This window comes from Littorina saxatilis, linkage group LG5 (genome assembly GCF_037325665.1).
Source record: "Littorina saxatilis isolate snail1 linkage group LG5, US_GU_Lsax_2.0, whole genome shotgun sequence".
Taxonomy (NCBI): Eukaryota; Metazoa; Mollusca; class Gastropoda; order Littorinimorpha; family Littorinidae; genus Littorina; species Littorina saxatilis.
Genome location: NC_090249.1, coordinates 60,462,367 through 60,478,373, shown reverse-complemented (window position 1 = coordinate 60,478,373; position 16,007 = coordinate 60,462,367). Strand labels below are relative to the sequence as shown.

The following is a 16,007-nucleotide window of genomic DNA, read 5'->3' as shown; positions in this document are numbered from 1 at the left end:
TGCACCAGTGTAAGGGTTAATACCCAGATTTGTCATTGTGAACGCTGTCTTCAATACTTGATTCTTGCTTCTTCTCTTTTCACTCATTGTTCCATGCAGTGATTATGCACACAAGTTGGCAAGAGTAAGAAAACTTTCCCTCAATTTGTAAAGCGCTGTTTCTGTGCATGGGCCTTTTCAGTTTCAACACTGTCACTGTGTTTAAAAAAAGAAGATATTTTTTTTAAAAGGGACTACAATGATGCCCATTCATTTTACAAAAATGTGCAGACAGCAAAAAGAAATCAGTGAATTTTACAATGGAAAGTAACAGGTGTTGTGGCCTAGCCGTTAATGCATCATTCTGTGGTGACTCTGGTGCTAGATTTAACCCTTGATTCGAGAAGGAGCTAAAATGTATCACGTTTCTCCAACTGACTTTAAAAATGACAACATCAGTGTGTATGCCATTCCTGATGCCAAGCTTCGCATGACTTTCTCAGCTTCACAGTAACGCTTGCTTGGCATTATATCTCCACTCTTTCCATCACAACTTGAGTCTTTCTTACAAAGAATGGCAAAGGTTGTGAATCTAATTTTTTAAACACACTGTGCCGCTGAACCGTCTGTGCTTTACGCAAGTAGCTGAGAGCAGTATGTTTTTAGTAGATTCTTCTCGTCAAGCAGGTGAGCACTGATAACAACAAAGCAAAGTTTCCTTTCTTGCAGTTTCTCCTGTACACACAGTACACCAAGCAAGGCAAAGCGTCTCCACTCTCGTCTTGCTATGACATCCCTTCACATCACTCTGACATCCTCATCTTGTCATGAACGTGAACATCACTTTAACATCATTGTTCCCGTTCTCATCTTGGCATGTAAGATGACATGACTTCACATCACTGTTCATATTCTCGTTTTGTTATGTACGCTGACATCACTTCAACATCATCCTAAAGACATTAAACTTTTCACACAAATGTTACTCTGTCTGACGCCCACACCCAGCAGTCTGATGCCCACACCCATCAGATGTTACTCTGTCTGACGCCCACACCCAGCAGATGTTACTCTGTCTGACGCCCACACCCAGCAGATGTCACTCTGTCTGACGCCCACACCCAGCAGATGTTACTCTGTCTGACGCCCACACCCAGCAGATGTTACTCTGTCTGACGCCCACACCCAGCAGATGTTACTCTGTCTGACGTCCACACTCAGCAGATGTTACTCTGTCTGACGCCCACACCCAGCAGATGTTACTCTGTCTGACGTCCACACTCAGCAGATGTTACTCTGTCTGACGCCCACACCCAGCAGATGTCACTCTGTCTGACGTCCACACTCAGCAGATGTTACTCTGTCTGACGCCCACACCCAGCAGATGTTGCTCTGTCTGACGCCCACACCCAGCAGATGTTACTCTGTCTGACGCCCACACCCAGCAGAAATATTCTCATCCCTCACTCTTGGAAGGTGAGAGAGCGATTGTTCACCATCATCTTTGTTTTGATTGTTACAGACTTTTTTTTACTGTTTCTTCCAAACTATCACATTTCATTACCTTGAAGAGTATACTACACTGCATGAAGAAAACACGGAAGTCCTCTGTCTGAGTAAACATTGGGAGACAAAATGAGTCTTCTGTGACTTGTGTTCGACAAACTACCACCTTTCATTGACTTGAAGAGTATACTACACTGAGTCACAAAACACTGTCCTGAAAAATAAACGTTGGAACACAAAATGAGACCAAGCTGTAGTTTTTTAGAAGGCTCTGCATGAGTTCTGGTCATAATCAGATTGGAAAAACGCTTGGTGTGTTTCTATTGGTTGTTCATGATTTGATTGGAACAACGCTTGGTGTGTTTCTATTGGTTATTCACGATCAGATTGGAACAACGCTTGGTGTGTTTCTATTGGTTATTCACGATCAGAGTGGAACAAAGCTTGGTGTGTTTCTATTGGTCCTTCATATAGTCCGTGTCAGCAGCCGTGACCTTTCCCCTGCATCATGGACGTGTTTATTTCTGAAACAGATAAGAATAATATAAGTAAAGTGAGTGGTGTATCAAAATCCTGGACTTTGAAGATGTCTGACATACAATAAAACCACTCATTTCAAAATAGTGTTTTTACACCCCCGGTATAGGGGTGTGTATAGGATTCGGTTGATGTGTTTGTTTGTGTGTTTGTGTTCGCATATAGATCTCAAGAATGAACGGACCGATCGTCACCAAACTTGGTGAACAGGTTCTATACATTCCTGAGACGGTCCTTACAAAAATTGGGACCAGTCAAACACACGGTTAGGGAGTTATTGGTGGATTAAGATTCTACAAGGACTTATAGAGGGACATATTAATGGTCAAAGGGAAATAACCTTCTCAGTTGGTGGCAGTGAGAATGGTAAGGACGGGGGTGTTTTTCCTACCTCGGAGGAATTTCTTGTTTAAAATTGTGTACAGCCTGTACACATGCAGACTAAGCGCATTGCTTCAACAATCACCCATCATACAATCTATACAATCATCTATATCACTAATCTGAAACGGTATATGACATGATGACACACATACGTACTTGTTTGTATACATTTATGTGCTGATGTGTGGAATTGCACCCAACCAATGTATACATTTATGTGCTGATGTGTGGAATTGCACCCAACCAATGTATACATTTATGTGCTGATGTGTGGAATTGCACCCAACCAATGTATACATTTATGTGCTGATGTGTGGAATTGCACCCAACCAATGTATACATTTATGTGCTGATGTGTGGAATTGCACCCAACCAATACATACATGCACACCCTCTCTCTCTTTCTCACCCTAGCTCACTCCCCCCCCCCCCCCCACACACACACAGATCTCACACCCATCTCCTCTGCTAACAGGAGGTTAAATAGCCAATGAGGGAGAAGTTGGAGGCTGTGTTCTCTGTGTGCTAGCAGCTCCACCCCCACCCCCCTCTCACAAACACTTTCTCACCCTAACTTACTCCCCCTCCCCCACCACCACACAAACATCTCACGCCAAGGCCTTGTTCTCTGTGTGCTAGCAGCCCTGCGCCCCTCCTCCCTCCCACAGACCCCAGAGTGAGTAAAAGAGAGAGAGTGTTTGTGTGCAGGCAACAACATCCCCCCCTCCGCTCTCTCTCACACACAAACACTCTGTCTTTTACTCACTCCCCCCCCCCCTCCTCCCTCCCACAGACCCCAGAGTGAGTAAAAGAGAGAGAGTGTTTGTGTGCAGGCAACAACATCCCCCCCTCCGCTCTCTCTCACACACAAACACTCTGTCTTTTACTCACTCCCCCCCCCCCCCCTCCACCCTCCCACAGACCCCAGAGTGAGTAAAAGAGAGAGAGTGTTTGTGTGCAGGCAACAACATCCCCCCCTCCGCTCTCTCTCACACACAAACACTCTGTCTTTTACTCACTCCCCCCCCCCCCTCCACCCTCCCACAGACCCCAGAGTGAGTAAAAGAGAGAGAGTGTTTGTGTGCAGGCAACAACATCCCCCCCTCCGCTCTCTCTCACACACAAACACTCTGTCTTTTACTCACTCCCCCCCCCCTCCACCCTCCCACAGATCCCAGAGTGAGTAAAAGAGAGAGAGTGTTTGTGTGCAGGCAACAACATCCCCCCCTCCGCTCTCTCTCACACACAAACACTCTGTCTTTTACTCACTCCCCCCCCCTCCACCCTCCCACAGATCCCAGAGTGAGTAAAAGAGAGAGAGTGTTTGTGTGCAGGCAACAACATCCCCCCCTCCGCTCTCTCTCACACACAAACACTCTGTCTTTTACTCACTCCCCCCCCCTCCACCCTCCCACAGATCCCAGAGTGAGTAAAAGAGAGAGAGTGTTTGTGTGCAGGCAACAACATCCCCCCCTCCGCTCTCTCTCACACACAAACACTCTGTCTTTTACTCACTCCCCCCCCTCCACCCTCCCACAGATCCCAGAGTGAGTAAAAGAGAGAGAGTGTTTGTGTGCAGGCAACAACATCCCCCCCTCCGCTCTCTCTCACACACAAACACTCTGTCTTTTACTCACTCCCCCCCCCCCTCCACCCTCCCACAGATCCCAGAGTGAGTAAAGGAGAGAGAGTGTTTGTGTGCAGGCAACAACATCCCCCCCTCCGCTCTCTCTCACACACAAACACTCTGTCTTTTACTCACTCCCCCCCCCTCCACCCTCCCACAGATCCCAGAGTGAGTAAAAGAGAGAGAGTGTTTGTGTGCAGGCAACAACATCCCCCCCTCCGCTCTCTCTCACACACAAACACTCTGTCTTTTACTCACTCCCCCCCCTCCACCCTCCCACAGATCCCAGAGTGAGTAAAAGAGAGAGAGAGTGTTTGTGTGCAGGCAACAACATCCCCCCCTCCGCTCTCTCTCACACACAAACACTCTGTCTTTTACTCACTCCCCCCCCCTCCACCCTCCCACAGATCCCAGAGTGAGTAAAAGAGAGAGAGTGTTTGTGTGCAGGCAACAACATCCCCCCCTCCGCTCTCTCTCACACACACACAAACACTCTGTCTTTTACTCACTCCCCCCCCCTCCACCCTCCCACAGATCCCAGAGTGAGTAAAAGAGAGAGAGTGTTTGTGTGCAGGCAACAACATCCCCCCCTCCGCTCTCTCTCACACACACACACAAACACTCTCTGTCTTTTACTCACTTGCCCCCCCCCACACACACACACACACACACACAGACCCCACACCCACCTTCTCTGACAGCAGGAGGCCAGGCAGTCGATGAGGGAGAAGTCGGACGCTTTGTTCTCGGTGTGTTGACGGCGGTACAGACCGGACTGGATGGGGTCGTGACACTGCTCCACAAACTTCTGCAGCTCAGTCTTGGGAAACCCTTTCTCGTTGTACTCCTGGTGCACAAATATATAAGTGGATAAATAAATACATAAATACAAAATAAACAAACAAACTAACAAACAAAACAAAGGCATACTGCAGATATGGCACCATGGAAGTGAAATCCCATTCTGAATGAAGAGTGAACATTTTCACATTCATTCAGTGCGACAATGAAGTTCACGTGCAGCTTATTCTGGATATTGCCACAAATCAATCAATTTATTCATTATCAAGGTAGTCAGGTATTGATGGAAATCTAGAATTATTTGACGTTAAAAGCAGTGGAAACTAAAAGGCAGATTTCATATATTATATTATATGGAGACTACATTCAAAACATACTCAGATTACTAACCAACTTGAAAAAAAGAACGAAAATAGAAGCTTCTAAGCTCATTACTTCAAAACAAAACCTCCACTTTCATTCAAAACCTATTCCTCGGAGTTTAATAGCAATGCATAAACACACAGACACACACAGACACACACAGACACACACACACTTACACACACACTTACACACACACACACACACAAACACACACACATGCATGCACTAACAAACACACACACATGCACTAACACACACACACATATACACACACACACACATATACACACACACACACACAAACAAAACAAAAAAACACACACACACACACACTTTCTCACCATTCCCCCCCTCCACCCACCCACCCCCATCTCACCTTGAGTGTTTCATATGTGTCCATGATGACGGAAATGAAGAGAGAGAGGACGCAGTAGATGAAGAGAGAGATGAAGATATAGAGGTAGGCGCGAGAGAAGTACCACACCCATATGTTGTCCGTCACGGTGGCCGAGAACGTCACAAACATGTCATCGCCGTTCACCAGCGAGTACAGACACTCTGATGTGGTGCTCAGCTGACGAAACTGTCAGGACAAAAATGTTACATATTCACTCAAACTTGACAAAACTGTCAATAGAAAACAATGTTAAATCTTTACTAAAACTGGATGAAACTGTCAATAGAAAACAATGTTATATCTTTACTAAAACTGGATGAAACTGTCAACAGACAATAAATATTATATCTTTACAAAACTGTCAATATATCTTAACTAAAACTTGACGAAAAACCGACAGGAAAGATCAAACCAATTAAACAATCTACAAAAATTCAGAATAGGCACAACTTGGCAACTTTAACGTACATAGAGAAAGCCAAGTCAATTATCTTTACAGAATACTTTTTGTTGTTTAGTTAACTTTCTAAATCAAAACAACCTGTTCTGTATTGATAATTGATTTGGCTTCACATAGCCAAGTTGAGTGCCTAAAATGCCCTTTCACGTTTGAAAGAAGTGACACAGGAATGAATGCTTTAGTTGGTGTGAAAAATTTGTTGCAATAATGTTTGGCACAGTTAAGTACAGTGGACCCCCTTAATAAGACCCCCCCCCCCCCCCCCCCCCCAATTCTAGACTCCCTCTCTTTCAAGACCTTGTTTTCCAGACTTTCTGATAAGAACCTCTGTAAATTTACCTCCATTTTAAGACCCCCTCCTTTTTACATTTAGTCAAGTTTTGACTAAATGTTTTAACATAGAGGGGGGAATCGAGACGAGGGTCGTGGTGTATGTGTGTGTGTGTGTGTCTGTATGTGTGTGTGTGTCTGTGTGTGTGTGTGTGTGTAGAGCGATTCAGAGTAAACTACTGGACCGATCTTTATGACATTTTTCATGAGAGTTCCTGGGTATGATATCCCCAGACGTTTCTTTCATATTTTCGATAAATGTCTTTGATGACGTCATATCCAGCATTTTGTCAAAGTTGAGGCGGCACTGTCACACCCTCATTTTTCAATCAAATTGATTGAAATTTTGGCCAAGCAAGCTTCGACGAAGGCCGGACTTTGGTATTGCATGTCAGCTTGGAGGCTTAAAAATTCATTAATGACTTTGGTCATTAAAAATCTGAAAATTGTAATTAAAATTATTTTTTTATAAAACGATCCAAAAATACGTTTATCTTATTCTTCATAATTTTCTGATTCCAAAAACATATAAATATGTTATATTCGGATTAAAAACAAGCTCTGAAAATTAAAAATATAAAAATTATGATTAAAATAAAATTTCCGAAATCGATTTAAAAACAATTTCATCTTATTCCTTGTCCGTTCCTGATTCCAAAAACACATAGATATGATATGTTTGGATTAAAATCACGTTCAGAGAGTTAAAAAGAATAGAGATATAGAAAAGCGTGCTATCCTCCTCAGCACAACCGCTACGACGCTTTTTTGGATTGTTAATGTCACTGCCTTTGCCACGAGCGGTGGACAGACGATGCTACAAGTGTACGGTCTTGCGGAAAAAATGCAATGCGTTCAGTTTCATTCTGTGAGTTCGACTGAGCTTGACTAAATGTTGTATTTTCGCCTTTTCGACCGGATTTTCTCAGATGTGTGGAGGTCTTAAAAGGGGGGTTCCACTGTGTGAGAAAAACGGCCAACGTGTGCGTGTTGTACCTTGATGTGGTATGGTCCCAGCACCACCCATCCACAGAACATGAAGCCGAAGTAGATGGTCAGCGCGCACACCATGAAACGCAGCATGTTGGGAAACGCAGTCTTCAGCGTCAGAATCAGGATCTGTTGAAATGTACACTTTTTGTCAGGTTACACTCACAAAGTTGGCCAAAATATCACACGGATTAAAGAATCGGTCTCCTTCTGCATACTGGTTTATGTAGAAACACACACACACGGACACACACAGTCAGACACACACACAGTCAAGACACACACACACACACACACTCAATAACACAACACGTAATTATCCATCAGCTAGTCTGCCGTATTTCTACCTAATCTTTCTCAGCCCAAAGCATTTGGACCTATACACAGACCTGTGCACACTCAAAACGCTCATCAGTAGTAAACAAACCAAATTTCAGTAGTTTTTAAAATGTTTCAGTAGATGAGTAGTAAGCTGTAACGACAGTTCAAGACATAATTCTGCTCACAAACTGAAACACTATGACGCAGTAGAATGGGAATTACTATTTATTAACAAGCCAAGGTGAAACATCAACACTGTTGTAACATTTGTTCTGAAAATGTCTTTGGTCTCGTCATTCTGACATTCATTCATCACTGGACTGTCTTGAGAATAACTGGACTTCCAGCACTGTTGTGCTGTTTTCTTCTTCTTTGGTGAGAGAGCTGGTGTCTCCTCTTCACTATCTGAATCTCGCACTCTTTTTTTCTTTTCCATGTTTCACTTCAATCACAAGTTGCCACGCTGACGCTGGACGAACTAAGTCTAAGAACAAAGATTCAATGCTGAGAACACGCGCGCTTCCGGTAAATCGGAGAACGTCTTTTCAGCGCAAAGGCCAACAAATTGGTCAAAACATCTTAAAACAGAAAAAAAGTACAAATTTTTTGTGTGTGAGTAAAACATCTGAATTTCAGAATTTTAATTAAAAATCCGTAGCACCGTATTCTGCATATAAAAATCGGAGAAATTACGGAGAAACCGTAGATGAGCACAGGTCTGTATACATATTTTTGATCCAGGTCAACCGACCTATTGTCCTCGGAGTCTGGGACAACACTGCTTCCCCACAACCCTTCTGGTCCCCGCTAACTTACGTTGCATGTCTTGAAGAAGTTGAGGTATCTGAGACAGCCGATCCAGGCCAGCAGACCGCCCAGACCCAGCATCAGACTGCACAGGTCATACTTGAAGGACGTGATCGTCACCGTCTGAAACATGCATACCAAAGTGAGGTGAAACAGAGTCAATACAGTGGAAACCCACTTTGAACACCTCCAACAATCGTAGAAAATCCGTTCTTAAAGTGAAGGTGGTCTTAACATGGGGGACAATTTACAGAGGTCATGAACACAGAGTGTGAGACAACAGGGTCTTAAAAGGGAGGGAGTATTCAATTGGGGGGATCTTAAATGAGGCGTTCCATTGTAACAAAAAAACGAGAATGCCTAGCTATCATTATGCATATATACACGCATACACACTGCTTTTTAATGATTTCAAATTTGCCCATCTTTGACAACATACATGCCTGTAGGGGAATGCCCATCTTTGACAACATACATGCCTGTAGGGGAATGCCTATCTTTGACAACATACATGCCTGTAGGGGAATGCCCATCTTTGACAACATACATGCCTGTAGGGGAATGCCCATCTTTGACAACATACATGCCTGTAGGGGAATGCCCAAAAAGAAGAGAGCACTCAGTAACAAGAGGCGAAGCCATCAAGGCTCACGTAAGAAATCGACAAACAGTAACACAAACTCAATCACTCTGTCACACACACACACACACACACACACACACACACACACACACACACACACACACACAGAAAGAGCATAGGTGAAACTGTGCAAGAAAGCGAGACACTAGATCTAGATCTGTCTGTCTGCATGTAGCCTACTCAGAGACTATAGAGTGTATACTCTATAGTCTCTGGCCTACTTACAGGGACACGACTGCCAACTAGTCTCGGCCCGCTCAAAATAATAATGACCGAGACTTTCAGTACTTCCTTCGCGTGACGTCTAACCCTCTTACGTCATAATGTGACGTCAATGTAATGTGACGTCTTCAAATGTTAGAGTTTCTACCACAGACATACACATGCACGCACGCACATACACACGCACGCACACAGACAAAGTTACGATCGCATAGGCTACACTTACGTGAGCCAAAAATAACAAAAAATACAGTTGAAAAGGGAAGGACATTGTTGTCAATACCCAAAACAAATATCGGATAAAAATATCGTGACCACATCATAACATTTGAATGACAAAGAATATAACAAAGGTCACACACTCACTCTGGTTTCTAGCTGAATCTTGTAGGCAGAGCCAGCAAGGGTGAAGATGTCGTTGACTATGAGGAGGAAGTACCACAGATTGACGAACTCCATGCGATCAGACATCGACAGCGTCTTCCCATAACGAGTCTTGAACATCTGTTCAACCCTCTGAAACAGAAGAAACAATTAGCTGTGTGCGTCTAGCAAGGAAAATGTTTCGACACAATGCAAACTTTTTCTTCCAATTATCATAAATACAAAATCAGACAGACTGCCAACGTTCCAAAATCCAGAATAAAAAAAACAAAAATTGTTAGTTAATGGAATTTTTAATATTTGACAAAACTAGACATTCACAAGTACATCGTCCCAAAAGTCTGTAGAGTGGACAGGCATACTCGCAGCTAAGTCTTTTTTATTTTTTCATTTGTCTGTCTGAACACTTATAATAACAATTGTTCCTGGTAACAAGAGCGATGTATACAAACTTGCTATCTACATTTATGCACACAGTGACAATGAGAGAAAGAAGAAAGTGTGTACAAATGTCAACACATAATGAGAATACACGTATATATATAACCAGTTGTCGCTAGTGGCATGGGTTTGACACCCACATTTGACAAGGGATTTATTTCCCTGAGTCAACTTTGTGTAGACTCTCCTTAGTGTCACAACACCCTGTGTGCACGCATGCGCAGGATAAACATTCCAAGGTCACAGTGAAAGTGTCAGGCCTTGGAAAACACAAATACACACATGCAGGAAAAAACAAGAATGGGTAGTGCGATTCTGTCACTGCACACTATCCCCAGGTATAGCACGCCCCGGCGTATGCTACCTGAATGACGGGGAAAAAAGATAATACAAGTAAAAAATCGACTCATGTTTTTGCACGAGTGGAGTTTCAGCCCATGAACGAAGCAAAACAATCCGATATACCAAATATGACTCACCCGCTTGAGCTTGAAGGAGCGTACGAGGGATCGAATGCAGAGGACGGTGGACAGACTGCAGACGATGATCACCACAGAGTCCACTGCTACGCTCCGCCTCTGGGAATCCAATTCCTCCGCTGAAACCATCAGTATCAACTGTTATCAGACCTAGGAACCCCTGTTTTGCACTTGGAGTATTCTCAAGCAAACTTGGTGTATTTCAGAAAAATCAGCGTACTCCACACAGCATTTGAACATCCGTAATTCAAACATATTTCACACGCGTCCGTTGCACCGTTTATCAAATTTACCAAAACGTTTAAAACAAATGCTTCTTTCGATGTTTACTGACACAAATTGTAATCATGTGTCAAAATGTTCGATTGGTTTTGGGATGAGCTTGTGAAGCAAAGGAGTCTAGGATTTTTTCTCGGCGTATTTTTGTCCACTAACCGTACTGCTCGTATTCTAGACAATCATGCATACAAAATACGGCGAAATCATATGGGTTCCCAGGTCTGCATCATGCTGACTCATCATAATAATAATACATTCCAACCTGCCCTTACGACCATCCCAAACGATCCCCGACAAGTGTTTCCCCTATACAGTGGAACCCCCCTTTTAAGACACCCCACTATCAGACTCCCTCCCATTTAAGACCCCCCACTATCAGACTCCCTCCCCTTTAAGACCCCCCACTATCAGACTCCCTCCCCTTTAAGATCCCCCACTATCAGACTCCCTCCCTTTTAAGACCCCCCACTATCAGACTCCCTCCCCTTTAAGACCCCCCACTATCAGACTCCCTCCCCTTTAAGACCCCCCACTATCAGACTCCCTCCCTTTAAGACCCCCCACTATCAGACTCCCTCCCCTTTAAGACCCCCCACTATCAGACTCCCTCCCCTTTAAGACCCCCCACTATCAGACTCCCTCCCCTTTAAGACCCCCCACTATCAGACTCCCTCCCTTTCAAAACCATGTTTTCTCAGACTTTTTGTTCATAAACTGTGTAAATTAGACTCCCTCCTTTTTAAGACCTGATTTTCTCAGATTTGTCAAGGTCTTTAAAGGGAGATTACACTATAGAACTCGTCCTTTCCATAGTGACCACCTGTCCAAGATGAAGACTTCTGCTTGGTGTCTTGGTTGGCCGTTATAGACAAGTCCGACTGTACTACTACTACTACTAATATAATACAGTGGTGCCTGTGATGAAAGAACCAGTCAAAAGTGTCCCTACATTGTAGGTGTCCTGTCATAACAGGTATATTTTGGTCATGATAATAAACAAAGAGACTCCAGGAAAATCAGTTCTTAAAAAGAGTAAATTTACAGATTTTATAAACAAAAAATCAGAAAAATCAAGGTCTTAAAAGGGGAGTTCCACTGTATTACTGAACACCATGCTGCTCCAGTCATTCAAACTACAACTGCCAAAACACTGTATTACTGAACACCATGCTGCTCCAGTCATTCAAACTACAACTGCCAAAACACTGTATTACTGAACACCATGCTACTCCAGTCATTCAAACTACAACTGCCAAAACACTGTATTACTGAACACCATGCTACTCCAGTCATTCAAACTACAACTGCCAAAACACTGTATTACTGAACACCATGCTACTCCAGTCATTCAAACTACAACTGCCAAAACACTGTATTACTGAACACCATGCTGCTCCAGTCATTCAAACTACAACTGCCAAAACACTGTATTACTGAACACCATGCTGCTCCAGTCATTCAAACTACAACTGCCAAAACACTGTATTACTGAACACCATGCTGCTCCAGTCATTCAAACTACAACTGCCAAAACACTGTATTACTGAACACCATGCTGCTCCAGTCATTCAAACTACAACTGCCAAAACACTGTATTACTGAACACCACGCTGCTCCAGTCATTCAAACTACAACTGCCAAAACACTGTATTACTGAACACCATGCTGCTCCAGTCATTCAAACTACAACTGCCAAAACACTGTATTACTGAACACCATGCTGCTCCAGTCATTCAAACTACAACTGCCAAAACACTGTATTACTGAACACCACGCTGCTCCAGTCATTCAAACTACAACTGCCAAAACACTGTATTACTGAACACCATGCTGCTCCAGTCATTCAAACTACAACTGCCAAAACACTGTATTACTGAACACCATGCTGCTCCAGTCATTCAAACTACCGTAAAAGTCGACCTATAAGCCGCGACTTTTTTTTCCTAAATGGACCCCTGCGGCTTTTAAGGCGGTGCGGCTTATGAATGACTTTTTCTGAATCAGTGGCGTGTATCTGACTTCGCTCAGTGACCTAGTTTCCGGAAGTTGGATCGCCGCTGTGTAATGGCCTTGAATCAGCTGTGTTTACCTCAATTCACTCACTCACCTTCTTTTCGGAAGTTTGAAGCATGACAATAACTCACACAGTAATGGGTTGGCATACACCGGTTTTGATCGATCACTTCGCATTGCTACTACAGAGAACAGCAACACGCACATCTCCTAAAACAAAGCAACGTACAACTGACCACGATGCCGAAAACACGGAGGCAGGCCTATGATGCAGCCTACAAACTTGCAGCCATAGACTTGGCTGTTGAAAAAGGCAATCGCGCTGCTGCTCAACAAATCGGCGTCAATGAAAGCATGATTAGGCGTTGGCGAAAGCAACGAGGCGAACTTGTGAAATGCAAGAAATCCACAAAAGCATTCCGTGGTTGCAAGGCACGCTGGCCCCAATTAGAAAACGAAATGGAGGACTGGGTCAACACACAACGTGCGGATGGTCGCGGTGTTTCAACTGTTCAGCTTCGTCTGAAAGCACGCACCATTGCAACACGTCTGAAGATAGACGACTTCAAAGGCGGTCAATCTTGGTGTTGCCGATTTTTGAGGCGCAAAGGTCTGTCACTGTGTGCACGTACAACTTTGTGCCAACAGCTGCCGCCAGACTTCCAGGAGAAAATGATGTCATTTCGAAACTACGCACAAGAGCAGGTAGCTGAGAATCTGATTGGCCCACAGAACATCATAAATATGGATGAGGTTCCGTTGACCTTTGACCTTCCATTGACACGCACAGTAAACAAAAAGGGCGAGTCTTCTGTGGCACTGAAAACAACGGGACATGAAAAAACACACTTCACCTGTGTTTTGTCGTGCACGGCTTCGGGTGAAAAGCTTCCGCCGATGGTGATTTTCAAGCGAATCACAATGCCGAAAGAAAAGTTTCCGAGGGGGATCGTCGTGCAGGTTAACAAGAAGGGGTGGATGGATGAGAAGATGATGGACACCTGGCTGACAGAATGCTATGGGAAAAGGCCAGGGGGTTTCTTCCGTCGCACTAAAGCTCTGTTAGTCATGGACAGCATGCGTGCACACATCACTGAGAAGGTCAAAAAGTCAGTCACTGCCACCAACTCCATCATCGCTATCATCCCGGGTGGCACAACAAAGTACCTGCAACCCCTCGATATCAGTGTGAACCGGCCCTTCAAAGTGGTGATGAGGGATGAGTGGGAGAGGTGGATGGTGGATGGCGAGAAATCATTCACAAAGACTGGCCGCATGCGTAGAGCAACCTTTGCAGATGTGTGCCAGTGGGTCCTGAAAGCTTGGGATGCCGTCAAAAAGTCAACGATCATCAACGGCTTCAGAAAGGCTGAGATCATCACTGGAGCAGACGACGCGACAGACAACACGACAGCCACTGACAGTGAGGCCGAGAGTGACACTTCCGGTGACTCTGTGCCAGAAGCCATTCTGAACTTGTTCATCTCCGACACTGAGGAGTCCGACTTCAGCGGATTTTCAGCATCTGACAAGTTAGCCGGTTCGTTTTTGTGTGTGTGTGTTTTTTTCGTTGACTTTCGATGTTTCTTGACTTGAACTTTGCTTCTAGGCGCGGCTTGTATGCCGGAGCGGCTTGTGTATGGATTTTTCTGAATTTTTTTTAAAAATCGGGGGTTGCGGCTTATACCCAGGTGCGTCTTATAGGTCGACTTTTACGGTACAACTGCCAAAACACTGTATTACTGAACACCACGCTGCTCCAGTCATTCAAACTACAACTGCCAAAACACTGTATTACTGAACACCATGCTGCTCCAGTCATTCAAACTACAACTGCCAAAACACTCAATGAAGCAGGGCAAGCGGCATGAAATGAACATACAGCAACTCGTTCAACTTCATCACAGGCCACACTCCCCAATAAGAAGCATCAATAGACAAATTCCCAAAATAACTCGAGTTTGTATGGGTTGTGAAAGAGTGATTATTCTTGCATTTTGTGAGGCAAGCTTTCTACACGTTCTCCTTTTCCACGTGTTTCAGACACGCCCCTCGCTAGCGACTCGTCTATTATATGTCATGTGGGAAAGTTTGACTCACTAAAAGCAAGAGTATTCACTCCTTCACAACCCATACGAACCCGACAGTTATTTCCGGAACTTGTCTATTGTAGACACTAAATGAAGAGGCCTCCCATAAGCAATAATCCCTGAAATTCTAGGTAAGGGGGTCTGAACAAATCTTAAAATTCATGTTGAAAATGCTGCAATCTGATAAAAACCTGCGCGCATTTATAGGTTTCATTTATGTAGCAAGGACACAAGCAACTCACCTTTTGCATCAAGGGACATAATCTTGCCTACGCACTTCCTTTCCGAGTTGTGCAGTAACAACGCAATTAGTATCTGACCACTCTGCTCCTGGTTTGTGAATTTGATCTGAAAACAACAAAGATATGTTGATTATAGAGAGAAACATTTTAAACAGAAAAAAAACATACAGAAAGGAGTTATTTATTTGTGAATTTGATTTGAAGACAACGAAGATACCTTACATTATAAAGAGAAACATTTTTAAAATATAAAGATAAACAGAAAAGAATTATTCAAATCAGAGTTTGTGAATTTAATCTGAATACAACAAAGATATGTTACATTATAGAGAGAAACATGTTAAACTGATAAAGTTATACAAAAAAGAGTTATGGAAATCACATCACTGATTAAGGAGAAGGAGTTATTCAAATCGTATCATTGATTAAGAGGGGGGGGGGGGGGGAGAGAGAGGCATACTACATGTTGCTACTTACCGTAGCATTGACATTGTAGCATGTGGGACCGTAGTGTGTCTCTATCAAGTTCAGATGGAAAGTCTTGAAAGGAAACTCCAGTGTTAGATCCAACAACCTGGAAGAAATAGCATCACAAAATAAGAATGCATTACCATACGCTGTTGTCAGATCAATCTACAGCATTACCATACGCTGTTGTCAGATCAATCTACATCTCAAATCAAGTACCTAATTCACATGACTATGCCGC

General features: G+C 43.7%; 1 protein-coding gene across 3 annotated transcripts in view; it reads right to left on the bottom strand.

The window, feature by feature from the left end:
- Positions 1-993: 993 nt before the first annotated feature.
- LOC138967614 (mucolipin-3-like) overlaps positions 994-16,007 on the bottom strand; it is a 41,989-nt gene continuing 26,975 nt past the window's right edge. For all 3 annotated transcript variants that reach the window (XM_070340218.1, XM_070340219.1, XM_070340220.1), the window contains 9 exons: positions 15,776-15,872; positions 15,299-15,404; positions 10,675-10,793; positions 9,737-9,886; positions 8,515-8,628; positions 7,384-7,506; positions 5,577-5,783; positions 4,723-4,880; positions 994-2,009 (listed from right to left, as the gene is read on the bottom strand). In XM_070340218.1, coding sequence (XP_070196319.1) covers positions 1,952-2,009; positions 4,723-4,880; positions 5,577-5,783; positions 7,384-7,506; positions 8,515-8,628; positions 9,737-9,886; positions 10,675-10,793; positions 15,299-15,404; positions 15,776-15,872 — 1,132 coding nt within the window. In that variant the 3' untranslated portion in view covers positions 994-1,951. The remainder of the gene's footprint in view (positions 2,010-4,722; positions 4,881-5,576; positions 5,784-7,383; positions 7,507-8,514; positions 8,629-9,736; positions 9,887-10,674; positions 10,794-15,298; positions 15,405-15,775; positions 15,873-16,007) is intronic.